The sequence below is a fragment of the Corythoichthys intestinalis genome, chromosome 21 (assembly GCF_030265065.1).
Source record: "Corythoichthys intestinalis isolate RoL2023-P3 chromosome 21, ASM3026506v1, whole genome shotgun sequence".
NCBI classification, from domain to species: domain Eukaryota; kingdom Metazoa; phylum Chordata; class Actinopteri; order Syngnathiformes; family Syngnathidae; genus Corythoichthys; species Corythoichthys intestinalis.
Window position 1 is genome coordinate 29,367,678 of NC_080415.1, and position 17,240 is coordinate 29,384,917.

Below are 17,240 nucleotides of genomic sequence, written 5' to 3' on the forward strand. Positions count from 1 at the left end.
TTATTTTTTTAGACGTTTGGGCTTAATAAGAACAAATGGCAATATTTAGTTCAAGTAAGTGGAATAATCTGGCGCATTCATCTGTTAACTAGTCTTCAATACGCAAACAAGATGGGGAAAACTATTTGACTAGATTTAAGAAGAATGATCTGATTAAGACGTCATAAATTTAAAGCGTACTGAATGCATTACTGACTGGATGACTTCTTTGTGTGGTTTGGTGCATGTTACAATTATCAACTAACCACTGTGCCGTCATGATAAACATGCTTACTTGTCCGAATATCCGTGGTAAAACTGATGTGATCGGCATGTCTTTCACGAAGAATCGTGGTCGTATAAACTGCATTACTTTATCATCCAGGGGTTTGGCTATCGGGTCATTTCGGGAATTTCCTCCCGCCTGTGTCCTTCAGTCCGTCTGGCTGCCAAATTAGCACCCGCGCCAGGCCTCTGTCTTGAACCGGAGTGGCGGTGGCAGCTAACTTCGTGCCGGATATCCGCCCGCCCCGGTCGGCTCGCTGCGGCGTATTCGGTGCATGGCTCTCCTCTGCCCGCCTAGGGCGAGGCGGCGGCGGCACCGGCGGGCTCCGTCGGAAGACAGCTACTTGTCAACTATCGGTCTCGTGAGGTGTTTAGCCATAGATGGGAGTTTACCACCCGCTTTGGGCTGCATTCCCAAACAACCCGACTCCGGGCGGACGGCAGCGTCTCTGTATCATCACAAGCCCCGTAGCTTCCTTTATAGTTTATTTGTGTTTACAATAGCTTTAGCATTGGCGCTAGCAGCAGCCTCGTATTCGTTCCAAAAATCTTTGTGATGCAGTTTTAAATGGCTGCTGGGTTAGTGGTGTTCAATGAGGACGCTTTCTTTACGCCTCGTGGAACTTCTGCATGTTTTGTAGATGGCGAGAGCATCGTTTATTTCATCTCACACAAGGGAAAGTCAACGCACGCTAGTGAGAGCGCCTCAACACTGATAACACCGCCTCCTCTATGACGCCGTACTCCTCAACCCCTCCTCCCACATGGGCTTCAGAGAGGGGAGGGGCTGAGCAGGCGGCGGTGGAGAAGTGGAGAAAACTGCTTGGTTGCTCACATTTGGAGGCTAAATCAAGTATATATTTATCGGATTGCATTATCGGTTGATTTTTTAAAAATCTGTATTATCTGTGTGACGTCATAATTGCCATTATCGGCCGATAATGATCGGTAACCGATATTATCATGTATCTTTAGCCATTACTATCTAAACCCCTGGCAACAAAAGAAAAACGTACATCCTGAAGGGGAAACGATATCGTCATCGCACACACCATATAATTGTCTGCATTAGTCTAACACATATATAGTCTAACACATACATATGACACCGTCTAAGTGTTTGCATTACTCTAACACACGTAATATAATTAATCAGGAAATAGTATCATTTTCATATTTACGGTAGGACTACGCTACTAATATAAAATAAATAGAACACCATAGTTTAATGAGAGGAAATAGAAGAGATACACAATGCCGTCTTATCACAGGAGTGACGCACCAACTCTGGCAAATCTGCTCTCCCAGCCATCTCCAAGGACAAAGCGCTTTGTCCTAAAACAAGCACAACCAGCCCGGACAGCAAAGTTGATAGCGGGCATCCCAATCCGCGCACGAACCTAAGCCGCCCAAAACCGGCCACAGCGGGGGTGGCACAAAAGCAACGCCCAGAAACGCCTTCGACAAGACCCGCGTCAGCAAAGACTTAAAAAAGACTGGACACTGAGATAAGACAGATTTCTTCTGCTCGGAAACATGTAGCCTTGTTTTGGATCCAGAATTGTCCCTCCGTCGTCTGTTTTTGCCCTGTTTTTTACCATTGTCGACGAATAAATTGTCAACCTGTTTTCGGCGAGTGTTCTTCAAGCTTTTGAAACATGGAGTCAGTGTGCAAAGGGTTAACACAGGAACGCGCGGAGTTTAGCTTCCTCCTGGCCTGGCTCTTCGGGGGCGTCGAGCGGCGGAGCACATTTCCGTTCTGTTGCCGGCCTCCCCGTGCGGTTTGGGCTGGGAGGACTAAATTCCTTCAGTTGGAGACCCGACGTGATGGTTTGACGACGTGATAGGCCCAGACGACGGAGGGACAATTCTGGATCCAAAACAAGGCTACATGTTTCCGAGCAGAAGAAATCTGTCTTATCTCAGTGTCCAGTCTTTTTGAAGTCTTTGCTGACGCGGGTCTTGTCGAAGGCGTTTCTGGGCGTTGCTTTTGTGCCACCCCCGCTGTGGCCGGTTTTGGGCGCCTTAGGTTCGTGCGCGGATTGGGACGCCCGCTATCAACTTTGCTGTCCGGGCTGGTTGTGCTTGTTTTAGGACAAAGCGCTTTGTCCTTGGAGTTTGCTGGGAGAGCAGATTTGCCAGAGTTGGTGCGTCACTCCTGTGATAAGACGGCATTGTGTATCTCTTCTATTTCCTCTCATTAAACTATGGTGTTCTATTTATTTTATATTAGTAGCGTAGTCCTACCGTAAATATGAAAATGATACTATTTCCTGATTAATTATATTACGTGTGTTAGAGTAATGCAAACACTTAGACGGTGTCATATGTATGTGTTAGACTATATATGTGTTAGACTAATGCAGACAATTATATGGTGTGTGCGATGACGATATCGTTTCCCCTTCAATCCCTAAATGTCCTAATTGAGTACTGCTTGTCATTTTCCCTCGAAAATGTCATGTGACTCGTTACAGGAGTGCTGTCAGCATTGATGCAGAGATTGAAGAGGTGGGGGCTCAGACCATACGCCGCACTCTACATCAAATTGGTGTGCATGGCTGTCACCCCAGGAGGAAGCCTCCTCTGAAGACGGTACACAAGGTGTACCGTGTATGGTCTCATCAGACCATAGGACATGATTCCAGTAATCCATGTGCTTTGTTGACATGTCTTCAGCAAACTGTTTGCGGGCTCTCTTGTTACTTTTTTTTAAATGTTGTTGTTGGCGTCGGCCACGGCGGACAGTAGTTGTGTTGCAAAAGTTCTGAAATAAATGATTAAAGGGAACACTAGACTTAAATACTTAAAGGCTATAATAAGCCACTATTATTCTCTTTTATGAAAATATGTTATACCGCCATTGATTTAAAAATCTACAATATTTAGTACACGTTTTGACCTACGGAGGGGACCATGTTTTATGTGTGCAATGGACGCTCAGGGTGATGATGTAGTTTGTCACTGTTATTAGACGAACACTACCGGTCTTCTGTAATTCCTTCTACACGGCGAGACATCCACACATGCGCACATCGTTTTTGCATGTGTTTACTTCTCATACTTTTAAGCATTGTGTTTTCTTGTGGTAACTTTAAAGCAGATTGTTGATCTGTTTACCAGTCACGTAGCATATTTAAACCGCCGTTATTTGATATTACTTCGTTTAAGTATTTTCTTCAGGCATCTTTAGTATGTTCTGTCTGTATGCATTTAAACATAAAAACAAGCTGAAAGTGCACAGTAGTACTTTGGGTGTCAAATTTGCCTCTTGTAAGACGTTTTGCCGGTGTAGCACATTTTGGCAGAACACCAGTTTTTTGTTCCTACTCTCGTCTCGTCTAATCCCGTTTTTCCTGTTAATTTTGCTTTTGCTGCTCGTTTTGTGAAATATCGACAGCTGTCATGCTCATCAATGTTCCTCTCGGGTTCAAATTGAAAGGGTTGAACAGATGACATGTTTATGTCGCCCAGCAGCTTAACCATGTGACGTCACCGTCCTGCGACGTCAACAACAATGGTGACCTGTGAGTTAAACTAATTTTACAAATTGCATAAAAATGAAAACATCAAGAGGCGTTTCAGTATCAAATTACTTTAACTCATTGTTCATCTTTTAGAACTATAAGTCTTTCTATCCGTGGAGCCCTTTAAAAACCTGACGAAGCTGGCGACATCTTGCCAATGTTACAATAGTAGTAATAATAATAATAATTAGAGATGTCGATGCCGATCGATCGGGTCCGATCACGTCATTTTCAAAGTATCGGAATCGGCATAAAAATATCGGACATACCTTTTTTAAATATATATATATATTTTTAATTAAATCGTTTTCTAATTACAATATTTACCGCAATTAACGCATGCGCTGCACGACCCACTCACGCATTGTCGCGTTCAATCTATAATGGCACCGTTTTATCCATACAGTATACAGAGCTAAAAGGCAGCGTGAAATGAGTAGAGTGAATTTTGGCAGCCTTTGGAGCCTTTTTTTAAACGGCTAAAGCCTTACAATCCCTCTCCCAATGATTAGAATAATCGTGGGAAGCAATGTGGGGAAGAAAGGTAGTAGTTGATCTTTTTCTTAACACCCTATGTTATTTCCCAGCGCAGAGAAGATATATCAATTGGTACCACGACGCACAGTCATGGTTGCACTTCCCATCATGCATTTGGGCAGAAGTTAAATGGCTACAGTATCATTTACTGAAAGCTCAACAAATACACTCGATGGCAATATTTAGTCACAATATACAAAGTCACATTTATCCTTTAAGAATTACAAGTCTTTCTATCCGTGGATCCCTCTCACAGAAAGAATGTTAATAATGTTTTAAAAAAAAAATGTAAATGCCAACTTGAGGGTTTATTGTCATAATAAACAAATACAGTACTTACTGTATGTACTGTATGTTGAATGTATATATTCGTCCGAGTTTTATTCATTTTTTTCTTAATGCATTGCCAAAATGTATATGATCGGGAAAAATTATCGGGAATGATTGGAATTGAATCGGGAGCAAAAAAAAAAAAAAAGCAATCGGATCGGGAAATATCGGGATCGGCAGATACTCAAACTAAAACGATCGGGATTGGATCGGGAGCAAAAAAACATGATCGGAACAACCCTAATAATAATAAATCAGAAAGAAAAAAAAGCGTTTTGATTGTCACCTGCCATTTTGTTGAGCCAGTTTACTCACACGCACACCATGCTCATCATATCCTTCTTAATTTCAATTTTCCTTTTGTCACACACTGCACTAACCTTTTTAGGACCAGTGTTGGGCACGTTACTTTAAAAAAGTAATTAGTTACATTACTCACTACTTCTTCCAAAAAGTAAATTAGTAACTGAATTTCTCTATAGTAAAAGTAACTAGTTACCAGGGAAAGTAACTATTTCCGTTACTTTAAAAAGAACTTGTTGTATGTCAAAGAATTTAAAATTTTCTGAGCAGTATTCGAGTCAGTGTAATAGAGAAGAACAGACAGGCAGTTAACTTGTTAGGTGCTTCAGCAGATTTGAATTGCTTACCACAGATGTCGACAAAAGCTTTGCCCCGGGACATAAATTACACATTACATGCAGGTTCTTTCCTTTAATTTCGACAAACTTGAAATAGTGTCTATATCTCCACCTCTTAAAGGACAATTTTTCTTCTGAATGCTCTGCCATCCCGACCCTGTGCATCTGTTTTGCGTGTGTGTGTTTGCCGCACGCGTTGTTCCGGTTTGCTTGTGAAATCACCGGCTCTGATTGGCTTACCACGACGCATGACTCTAACCCTCAGCCAATCAAAATCACTTCTATCGCATCTCTCGAGGGGCTGCATTCAGGTAGGCTGGTTTCCCGACAATTCACGTCACCTTCAAAGCGTCTACCGTCCTCAAGATGGAAGCAGAATTGTTGCTGGCTGACAGTGGGAGATGGGAACGAGGCTAGCATCAGGTGTAGCAAACACAGAAACGTTGCCAAACTTTGGAAAGCATTGTCTAATTGAATGAGCAGGGACAAACAGCTTGGAGTCAGAAGTACGTGCGCTAAAACGCACCTAAAGTCTCGGATGACAAATCAACAGAGCAGAGAGTCGACTCGACACGGCTAGTAGTTTCTTCAATTTATTCAGAGTAAGTAACGCACCGCTTTTGGCCGTCAGTAACGGTAACGGCGTTGTAACGGCGGAAAAAGTAATTAGTTAGATTATCCCGTTACTGAAAAAATAACGCCGTTACGTAACGGCGTTACTCCCAACACTGTTTAGGACCCATGTTTATTTTCTCACAAGAAAATCCACCGTGCATCCGTCTCGCGGGAAAACAATGAAAGTCCGTCGCTGTGAAAAATCGTCGAGCACATTTCGAGCGTGTCGTCACATGTCGAGACGAATGACAAGTCAAATTTTACGTCGGATGTCGAAAAGATCGTATGTCGTTGCGATCGAGGTACCGCTGTACATATTTTTGGAGTTTCAGGTGCTAAACTTGTACGACTTCCTACGAGTTAGTCAAACGCCGAAATTCACCCCCTGATCTTGGTCTTGTGCTGAAAAATTGTGCTGATCCGAAGTCCAGATCAAATAATAACTCACTCATTATTGTTATGTTAGCTGTTAATGACAGGCAATTAGTTGCATCACATCTTTCTAACACCCGTCACAGTTTGCCTTTTGCGTTTGAAAATAATGTAAAAAGCAAAACATTTTCACCAAATACCCTGATTAAGCAGCATTTATCGGTAATGTTTCCCTTCGCAAGTAACAACATTGCAATTGCACGATGTTAAAACCCACTCATTATTCTAATTCTAGCCCAATCTTTTAATGAAGCAGCTGGGAGAACAGAGTAGCGGAAGACTAAAAGAACCATGATGATGATGATAATGATGAAGATGACTTCGTGCAGCTGTGTGATTCAGCACATCAGCAGCTATAAAGAAGCGCAGCAACTTAACTATCAAAACTCGCCTGCGAGGGTATGCGTTCAGCCGACTGGGCAAAATGGGCACGCAACTGTTGTTTTATAAAGTTCAAAAAGAAAAAAAAAAATGTTGTGCACTCGTCTTGCCATCCCTGCGAGGATACTTAAGCCAACATGTGCTAATTAAGCTCAAGAACACACAAAGGCGCAAGGTTACCTAAGGGACAAGCGGACGTCTAATGAAGATGAGAAGTAATTTTGCAAAACGCTGCATTGTAACTTGGGCACTTTTCCTCAGGGAGTGAATTAAGAGCACGGTATGTAAGTAAGTATGTTTGTAAAAGTAGGGGGCTATGGTGAAGCTCCATCATGAATGAGGCACTAAGATTTGCTGCCATGCCAATCCAAAAGCAAAGACTAAAACACAAGGGATTCAGGTTTCGTAGTGTGGAAATAAAAACAAAACAAAACAAATAAATAAATTTAAAAAAAACGTACTCGCACATACAGTGGGACAAATAAGTATTTAGTCAACCACCAATTGTGGAAGTTCTCCTACTTGAAAAGATTAAAGAGGCCTGTAATTGTCAACATGGGTAAACCTCAACCATGAGAGACAGAATGTGACACAAAAAAAAAAACAGAAAATCACATTGTATGATTTTTAAAGAATTTATTTCCAATTTAGAGTGGAAAATAAGTATTTGGTCACCTACAAACAAGCAAGATTTCTGGCTTCTTCTAAAGAGGTCTAACGAGGCTCCACTCGTTACCTGTATTAATGGCACCTGTTTTAACTCATTATTGGTATAAAAGACACCTGTCCACAACCTCAGTCAGTCACACTCCAAACTCCACTATGGCCAACACCAAAGAGCTGTCGAAGGACACCAGAGACAACATTGTAGACCTGCACCAGGCTGGGAAGACTGAATCTGCAATAGGTAAAACGCTTGGTGTAAAGAAATCAACTGTGGGAGCAATTATTAGAAAATGGAAGACATACAAGACCAGTGATAATCTCCCTCGATCTGGGGCTCCATGCAAGATCTCACCCCGTGGTGTCAAAATGATAACAAGAACGGTGAGCAAAAATCCCAGAACCACAAGGGAGGACCTAGTGAATGACCTCCAGAGAGCTGGGACCACAGTAACAAAGGCTACTATCAGTAACACAATGCGCCGCCAGGGACTCAAATCCTGCACTGCCAGACATGTCCCCCTACTGAAGAAAGTACACATCCAGGCCCGTCTGCGGTTCGCTAGAGAGAATTTGGATGATCCAGAAGAGGACTGGGAGAATGTGTTATGGTCAGATGAAACCAAAATAGAACTTTTTGGTAGAAACACAGGTTCTCGTGTTTGGAGGAGAAAGAATACTGAATTGCATCCGAAGAACACCATACCCACTGTGAAGCATGGGGGTGGAAACATCATGCTTTGGGGCTGTTTTTCTGCAAAGGGACCAGGACGACTGATTTGTGTAAAGGAAAGGAAAGGGAAAAACCTCCTTCCATCAGCAAGGGCATTGAAGATGAGACGTGGCTGGGTCTTTCAGCATGGCAATGATCCCAAACACACAGCCAGGGCAACAAAGGAGTGGGTTCGGAAGAAGCATTTCAAAGTCCTGGAGTGGCCTAGCTAGTCTCCAGATCTCAACCCCATAGAAAATCTGTGGAGGGAGTTGAAAGTCCGTGTTGCCCAACGACAGCCCCAAAACATCACTGCTCAAGAGGAGATCTGCATGGAGGAATGGGCCAAAATACCAGCAACAGTGTGTAAAAAGCTTGTGAAGAGTTACAGGAAACGTTTGACCTCCGTTATTAGCAACAAAGGGTACATAACAAAGTATTGAGATGAACTTTTGGTATTGACCAAATACTTATTTTCCACCATGATTTGCAAATAAATTGTTTAAAAATCAAACAATGTGATTTTCTAGGTTTTTTCCACATTCTGTCTCACATGGTTAAAGGTTTACCCATGTTGACAATTACAGGCCTCTCTAATATTTTCAAGTGGGAGAACTTGCACAATTAGTGGTTGACTAAATACTTATTTGCCCCACTGTAAGTACTGTTTGTCGAAAGTCCAGTGCATATTTTTGTTGTTGTAGGAGATGGTGTATTTTTTTTATACAAGGCATTTGCAGATTATTTTGAGCGTAACTTGCTGTGTTGTTAATCTTACTTTAAAAAAAAAAAAAATTAGTTAGTTACAAATTACTTCACCCAAAAAGTAATTCAGTTAGTAACTCAGTTACCACATTGTATGAGTAATTACTTACTCAACAAAGTAACTGATGTTAGTTTTCAGGTTTTGCACATTAATACATTATACATTCTATAACATCCTTCACATCAAATATGTTTATATTAACTGTTTGAATCGAACTGATTTTATCATTCCATTGTATGTATTGTCACACCCCCTAATATATATAGATAACGAGCAACAATTAATCGATTAACTCAACTAATTTGATTAAAAAAAAAAAAAAGATTCAAATTAAATTTTGCTGCTTCAAGTATCCGTATAATTAAAGTGGCATTGTAATGATTTGCTTTGAAAGTGTTTGCATTTAGTTTTATTGATTTGGGCGCATACACTGCCCTCTAGTCGCAACTGTGAATATGACATAACTCATTTCACAAGGCTGAATCCAGCTGCTCCCTGTTAAGACCAACATAAGCCAAGACTACTCTTCCAGTTTTATCCTCTGTGTAAACCAAATGGAACATACTTGTCAGGTTTTTTTTTTTTTTTTTTTTAACTTCATGCATGGAACCATATTCTGGTCAGACTTACAGTATGTCTCACATATACTGTATGTGTGTGTGTAAACTGTATGGAGACAAAGTGTGAGGCAATGAACACCTTTAGATATCATTTTCTCTCCCCCTTATGAATAGGTTTGTCCAGTTGAACAAAAACAGTTGTTTGCTTGTCGGACAGTGGACCGCTCAGGCAGGCAATCAGGCGGACAACCTTTTTACATCTACCAAAAGCTGCAGTTTGCCTACAGTACAAGGGACGGTGTAATAAAAAACAAAACATTTTTTATGTGGTGACAAATGACACTTCGCCATTTTCCCAGGGCTCGAATGGAGACGGAACCATATAAATGCAGACATGACATTTTTCGTCTTCTCGGAGAGTCACCATGTAAACGGCCCCATATATTCAAGATGCTAATTGCAGCTATCCAGAGTGAAACACCTAGGCAGCAACTCCACAGGAGTGTGTAGGGGGTAGTGACGGGATCTGTCGTTCACTTGAGTAAACGAATCCATTCCGGTTCGTTCAGTAAAAAGATTCGTTCAAACAAATCGTTCAACGAATCGTTCGCCCCCCTCATATCCCTCCCCGCCCAAATGAATCGTTCGGTTAGTGAACGGGAAGTGACGTTGCCGAACGAATCACCAAAGACCGCTTCTCAGTATAACTGAACGGGAAGTGACATTGCTTGGTCCCTCCCTCTCTTGCACACAGGCTCCTCATTGACCACTCGTCGTAGTTTCAGAAATGAGTGACAGGCGATATCATTCTGCTTTCACAGACAGCCTCGTCTCCCTCCCGCTGCTGCAAAAGCGAGGGAGAACTTCCGCGTCGTCTGTCCTAGTTCAATGGGATCAAAGTCATGGCTTGTGCTTGCATTTCGATTTAGGACACGGTTAAACATTTTCCTTTTGTGGGGGGAGTGGGTGTTTGGGGTCGGGGGCGCATGGACTTTCTTTAGCATGATCTTGATCACATATACAATGCTGCTGCTACCAGCCAACGCGGCATGCTTGCTGTCACGAAAATAAAAATAAATTGAAAGTTTAATTTCTAAATATGGAACGACCAACACATCATATTTACCTCTCGCTTTGTTGTATTTTAGTTTTTCTGCTCATCACTATTATTTTTGGTCACTATTGTTAAAACTAAAGTGTAACTAGCTAGTTGTCAAATGTGCTGCTCGGAAATAAAAACAATACTACATTTTGATATTTGACAGTTTAATTGCAAATCCGTATTAAGATGATCGTATTGAATTTTTGCACTGGTATTAACAAATAAAATAATCCGATCAGCTCCCCTGTCGTCCCCTCATCTCAGATCGTCAAATGCTGACGAGAAATAATTGTTTGCTCTTTACGAAGTTGCCTTTCTACTCTCATTAGTCTGTTAAGAAAAATGTAGACATATTGCGACATCTCCCGTGTCCGCGTGCGTTGTTTTTGGGCGCTTGAGTAGCACATGATGGACGGATGGACATAATTTGTCAAACCAACCAACACCCGACACGCTCTGACACGAAAAAATATATAAAACAGTCGGAAAAAAATTGACATGTATATACAGTTTCATTGCAAATCAGTATTATGGTGATCATACTAAATATTCTTTTTTTCTGTGCACATATGAGGTAAATATCGCTGCCATGAAGCCTCCATACAATGACAGTTCTCTCCCCCCGCACTGCCGTCACGCAACCGCAGCTCAGCTTTTGCTTGCCTCGTAGCTACCCGCGAAAGTGTTTTAAACTACTGTAAATTTGATAGTAGTCCCGAGTCTGTTGAGAAAAGTAGTACACTAAACCATGCTCGCTAGGTTTGTGTGGTGTTTTTGTCTGTTTGAGCAGCATTTGATAGGCTCCACTTTAACAAATATGTGACAAAGTCATTTCCTTTCATTTTTTGACTCGTTCACCACATTACTGCAAAGTCAAGTTAGCAGCAAGCTAGGTCAGGAACCGGAGGACCGAGTCACTGAACGGGAAGTGACATAACTCAGTCTTGCCCTCCTGCCTGCACGCTGGCTGCTTATTGGCTACACGTGGAAGTGAGTGACAGACGCCCTGATTCGGTTTCCGCTCCCTCCCCTGCCCGCGATAAGGCTGGCGTCTGATTGGTCGTGTGCGATGTCAGAAGACGCTGCTGCTTGCTCAACGCCCTCCCACGGAGCGAACAAGCCCCAACTTCATAGAACGAATCAGTGCAGATGGTGATTAGTTCGGTCTCGTTCACCCAAACAATTCGTTCAAAAAGAACGAATCGTTCGCGACCGATACAACACTAGTAGGGGGGTGGCCTGCTTGATTTCTTCTTTGAGTTGTCTATTGTTTGACAAAGCCCAGTAGTCAGTTTGGTATCAGGGACATTTGACGCCTTTCTGGTATTTCTTTACAGCCAAAAAAAAAACAGGACTTCAGTGTTAATCGCAGCAGTTGTAGTTGGCAAACACGATGGCACTCCGAACCATAACGACGATGTGGTAATAGGACATGTTTGAACATTAAACTGAAAATAAGCCTCATGAAAAATGCTTGATTATTTTCAATCCACATAGACTTGACAGGAATATTGCCCCCACTAACATGGCCACCACACAGGCACACTAGCGTATTGTCTTCTATAAATAGTCCAATGTACTAGATTGTTATAGCTAATATTGTGGTGATGGGAACGCTTCTCAACAGCTCTTGAGTAAACCAATAAACCTTTTTTTATTTCAACCACGCGGCATCGGACTGGATCGGAGTGAAAAAACGACAAAAGACGCAGGGACTAAATGTTGGAGATTAGCATTTATAATTCATGCGATTGTTTACTGGCTGCTCATTTGATTGCGGCATTGCCGCTGAGGCCTGGTGTTGATATTATTTGCATGGAGGGATCGGGGGAGGGAGGAGAACAAGGCGCAGCCATGCTAACCCACTTTTGACTCCTGTTCCTTAGCAACGTCAGCGTTGGGACTTTAAAAGGCACAGCGGCTCGCCACTTACTTGTTTTGCATCATGTTCATTATGACCCAGTCCGAGGGGTAGACGTTCTTCCCGATGAGGTCTTTAAACATGATGAAGGTTTCCATGAGGAAGTCCTGCAAAAGAAAGTTGCGCTACAGTTCACGGTGGTCAAGCAGAACCGTATTGCTGGGAATTACAGCATTTTCACTGATATTTCACAACGACCATAATATTGTGCTTAGTGATGAAAAGCCTACTGAACCACAGTAGACTCTACTTCCACAAGGGGGAGAAAAAAAGTTTGTTTCTAACTTTCTCTGTTCTTTGCTCATAACAGTGGGGCAAATAAGTATGAAGTCAACCACTAATTGTGCAAGTTCTCCCACTTGAAAATATTAGAGAGGCCTGTAATTGTCAACATGGTTAAACCTCAACCATGAGCGACAGAATGTGGAAAAAAATAAGAGAAAATTTTATTAAGATTTTTAAATAACTTATTTGCAAACCATGGTGGAAAATAAGTATTTGGTCAATACCAAAAGTTCTCAATACTTTGTTATGTACCCTTTGTTGGCAATAACGGAGGTCAAACGTTTTCTGTACTCTTCACAAGCTTTTCACACACTGTTGCTGGTATTTTGGCCCATTCCTCCATGCAGATCTCCTCTAGAGCAGTGATGTTTTGGGGCTGTCATTGGGCAACACGGACTTTCAACTCCCTCCACAGATTTTCCATGGGGTTGAGATCTGGAGACTGGCTAGGCCACTCCAAGACTTTGAAATGATTCTTACGAAGCCACTCCTTTGTTGGCCTGGCTGTGTGTTTGGGATCATTGCCATGCTGAAAGACCCAACCACGTCTTATCTTCAATGCCCTTGCTGATGGAAGGAGATTTTCACTCAAAATCTCTCGATACATGGCCCCGTTCATTATTTCCTTTACACAGATCAGTCGTCAAGGCCTCTTGGCAGAAAAACAGCCCAAAAGCATGATGTCTCCACCCCCATGCTTCACAGTGGGTATGGTGTTCTTTGGATGCAATTCAGAATCCTTTACCTCCAAACACGAGAACCTGTGTTTCTACCAAAATGTTCTGTTTTGGTTTCATCTGACCATAACCCATTCTCCCACTCCTCTTCTGGATCATCTAAATCAGGGGTGGGCAAACTATTCCACAAAGGGCCGCAGTGGGTGCGGGTTTTTGTTGCAACCCATTAAGAGGACACATTTTCACCAATCTGCTGTTTTACAAGCAGCAATCAGTCGATTGCAGTCAGGTGCTTCTCATTTCTGCTGAAACCTCATTGGTTATACTATCTGTGCTGGGTCAGTTCGAACAAAGACCAGGACCCACTGTGGCCCTCGAGGACCGGTTTGCCCACCCCTGATCTAAATGGTCTCTAGGGAACTGCAGAAGGGCCTGAACGTGTACTTTCTTCAGCAGGTGGACACGTCTGGCAGTGCAGGATTTGAGTCCCTGGTGGCGCATTGTGTTACTGATAGTAGTGTTTGTTACTGTGGTCCCAGCTCTCTGTAGGTCATTTACTAGGTCCCCCCCGTGTGGTTCTGGGATTTTTGCTCACTGTTCTTGTTATCATTTTGACGCCACGGGGTGAGATCTTGCATGGAGCCCCAGATCGAGGGAGATTATCAGTGGTCTTGTATGTCTTCCATTTTCTAATAATTGCTCCCACAGTTGATTTCTTTACACCAAGCGTTTTACCTATTGCAGATTCAGTCTTCCCAGCCTGGTGAAGGTCTACAATTTTGTCTCTGGTGTCCTTCGACAGCTCTTTGGTCTTGGCCATTGTGGAGTTTGTAGTGTGACTGACTGAGTTTGGGGACAGGTGTCTTTTATACCGATAATGAGTTAAAACAGGTGCCATTAATACAGGTAACGAGTGGAGCCTCGTTAGACCTTGTTAGAAGTTAGACCTCTTTGACAGCCAGAAATCTTGCTTGTTTGTAGGTGACCAAATACTTATTTTCCACTCTAATTTGGAAATAACTTCTTTAAAAATCAAACAACGTGATTTTCTGTGTTTTTTTTTTCCACATTCTGTCTCTCATGGTTGAGGTTAACCCATGTTGACAATTACAGGCCTCTCTAATCTTTTCAAGTAGGAGAACTTGCACAATTGGTGGTTGACTAAATACTTATTTGCCCCACTGTAAAGTAGAGCAGAAAAATGCTTTTTTTTGGGTTGTTTTGTGACACATTAAATTCCAACACATTTCTCAGCCAATGAGTAAAAAGTAGGGATGTACCGAAAGCAAAATTCTTGGCCAAAACAAAAAAAAAAAACCTTGGCATTGGTTCTACTACACCGGAGGCTCGAAAAATTAGTTGAAAGGTAACCCCATGAGGGGGGTGCATTCCTTGAGGCAGTGAGCGTTTTGTGGCAAACTCTGAACACGTCCAAAAGTGCTGGCGTCGTTATAGCATTCTGTGCAGTGGACGTAGACACACACGTCGGGCCGATGAAACCTTGATAATTGCACTTTCTTGGAAGTTTGGGACACTCAAAAAATGCTAAGCTAAATGATGATCTCGATGTATGTTTATGTGGAAGTGGAGTTCACAACAATAACAACAACAAAAAACTAGTCCATTCTCTCTCTTTACAAGCCGATTACAATCTCTCCTACGCCTGAAAATACAACTCTAGTGCTGCAATGGTTAATCAATTAACTCGAGTAATTCGATTAGAAAAGTGCTTAAAATCAAATTTTGTTGCTTCGAGTATTCGTTTAATTAGTGACGTTGTATTGATTTGTTTTCAAAGTATTTCGTTTTATTGATTTGGGCAGATACACTGCTCTCTAGTGGCAACAGTGAATATGCCATAAAGAGTCTAACATACAGTGCTGGACACTTCTAAAGTGACCAGCAATGAGTCCAGACCTGAATCCCATAGAACACCTGTGGAGAGATTTGGAGAAAGCACCCTTCGAATCTCTGAGAACTGGAGCAGTTGGCCAAAAAGAATGGTCTAAAATTCCAGCAGATAATTGTAAGAAACTCATTGATGGATACCAGAAGTGGTTGTTCGCAGTTATTTTGTCTAATACTTGTGCTTGCAAGTAGGGTTGTTCCGATCATGTTTTTTTGCTCCCGATCCGATCCCGATCATTTTAGTTTGAGTATCTGCCCATCCCGATATTTCCCGATCCGATTGCTTTTTTTTTTGCTGCCGATTCAATTCCAATCATTCCCGATAATTTTTCCCGATCATATACATTTTGGCAATGCATTAAGAAAAAAATGACTAAAACTCGGACGAATATATACATTCAACATACAGTACATAAGTACTGTATTTGTTTATTATGACTATAAATCCTCAAGATGGCATTTACATTATTAACATTCTTTCTGTGAGACGGATCTACGGATAGAAAGACGTGTGACTTTATATATTATGACTAAATATTGCCATCTAGTGTATTTGTTGAGCTTTCAGTAAATGATACTGTAGCCATGCCCAAATGCAAGATGGGAAGTGGAACCATGACTGTGCGTAGTGCTACCAATTGATATATCTTCTCTGCGTTGGGAAATAGCATAAGGTGATAAGAAAAAGATCAATTGCTCCCTTGCTTCCCCACATTGCTTCCCATGATTTTTCTAATCGTAGGGAGAGGGATTGTAAGGCTTTGGCCAATTAAAAAAAGGCTCCAAAGGCTGCCAAAATTCACTCTACTCATTTTACGCTGCCTTTTATCTCTCTATATGGGTAAAACAGTGCCATTACAGATTGAGCGCAATAATGCGTGAGTGGGTCGTGCAGCTCATGCATTAATTGCGTTAAACATTTTAACGTGATACATTTTTTAAAAAATTAATTACCGCCGTTATCGGGATAAATTTGATAACCCTACCTTAAGCCTAAACTAAAGACTCTGGATGAGTGTAACATTATGTCTGTAACGTTAAATGCAATTAGAAAACGATTTAATTAAAAAAAATATATATATATATTAAAAAAAAGGCATGGCCGTTATTTTTTTGCCGATTCCGATACTTTGAAAATGACGTGATCGGACCCGATCGAACATCTCTACTTGCAAGTATTAGGCTGAGGGTGCCAATGTTTTTGTCCGGCCCATTTTTGGAGATATGTGTAAAATGACAATGACTTCCCCCACCCCATTATCTTTTGTTTTTTTTTTCATTACAAGCAAAATAAATGAAGATATTACTAACAAACCATTTGTAATTGCAATCATTTTGTGGTAGAAATTGAGCATTATCTGACAGAATTGCAGGGAGGCCAATACTTTTGGCCAGCAGTGTATGAATTTAAATACTACGTTATTTGTATACTGTTCGCTCGATTAAACTCCAAACTACTCACGCACGGGCCGAATTCCTGTGTAGCAGCGATGGAGCAAATTAATTTATTTAACATCATGTAATAATTTATATGGCGGGAAACACTCAGGTGACTTGAAGTTCCGCTCTGAGACCCCCAATTTGGCCAACTTTCAAAATTGTCCGATATGCATGTGTGATACATCATTGGAAAGCTTAAAATCTCCATTTTCTGGGGGAAGAAAATTTTGAACAAGAGGGTATTTCCAAAAAATAATGTTTTTTAAACAGCAAAACCCTATCTGGAGGTGAGAGCACGTAAGAGCAGAATTACAGACGCCATGACTTTAACGAGATATTATTGCGTACTTACCTTGTTTCGATCCAAAAACTCCATGGAGCATGTATCACTGAGTGTCAAGACAGAGCTGTGCATGGCCAAAGCTGGATTTTGGGGGGATTTTACGGGTGAAACATGGTAATATAACAAAGGTCGTGAT

The 17,240-nt window shown here is 41.7% G+C and overlaps 1 protein-coding gene across 1 annotated transcript in view; it reads right to left on the reverse strand.

The window, feature by feature from the left end:
* dock1 (dedicator of cytokinesis 1) overlaps positions 1 to 17,240 on the reverse strand; it is a 271,810-nt gene that overhangs the window by 60,219 nt on the left and 194,351 nt on the right. The window contains exon 29 of the mRNA XM_057826650.1: positions 12,464 to 12,558. Within this exon, the coding sequence (XP_057682633.1) occupies positions 12,464 to 12,558 (95 nt within the window). The remainder of the gene's footprint in view (positions 1 to 12,463; positions 12,559 to 17,240) is intronic.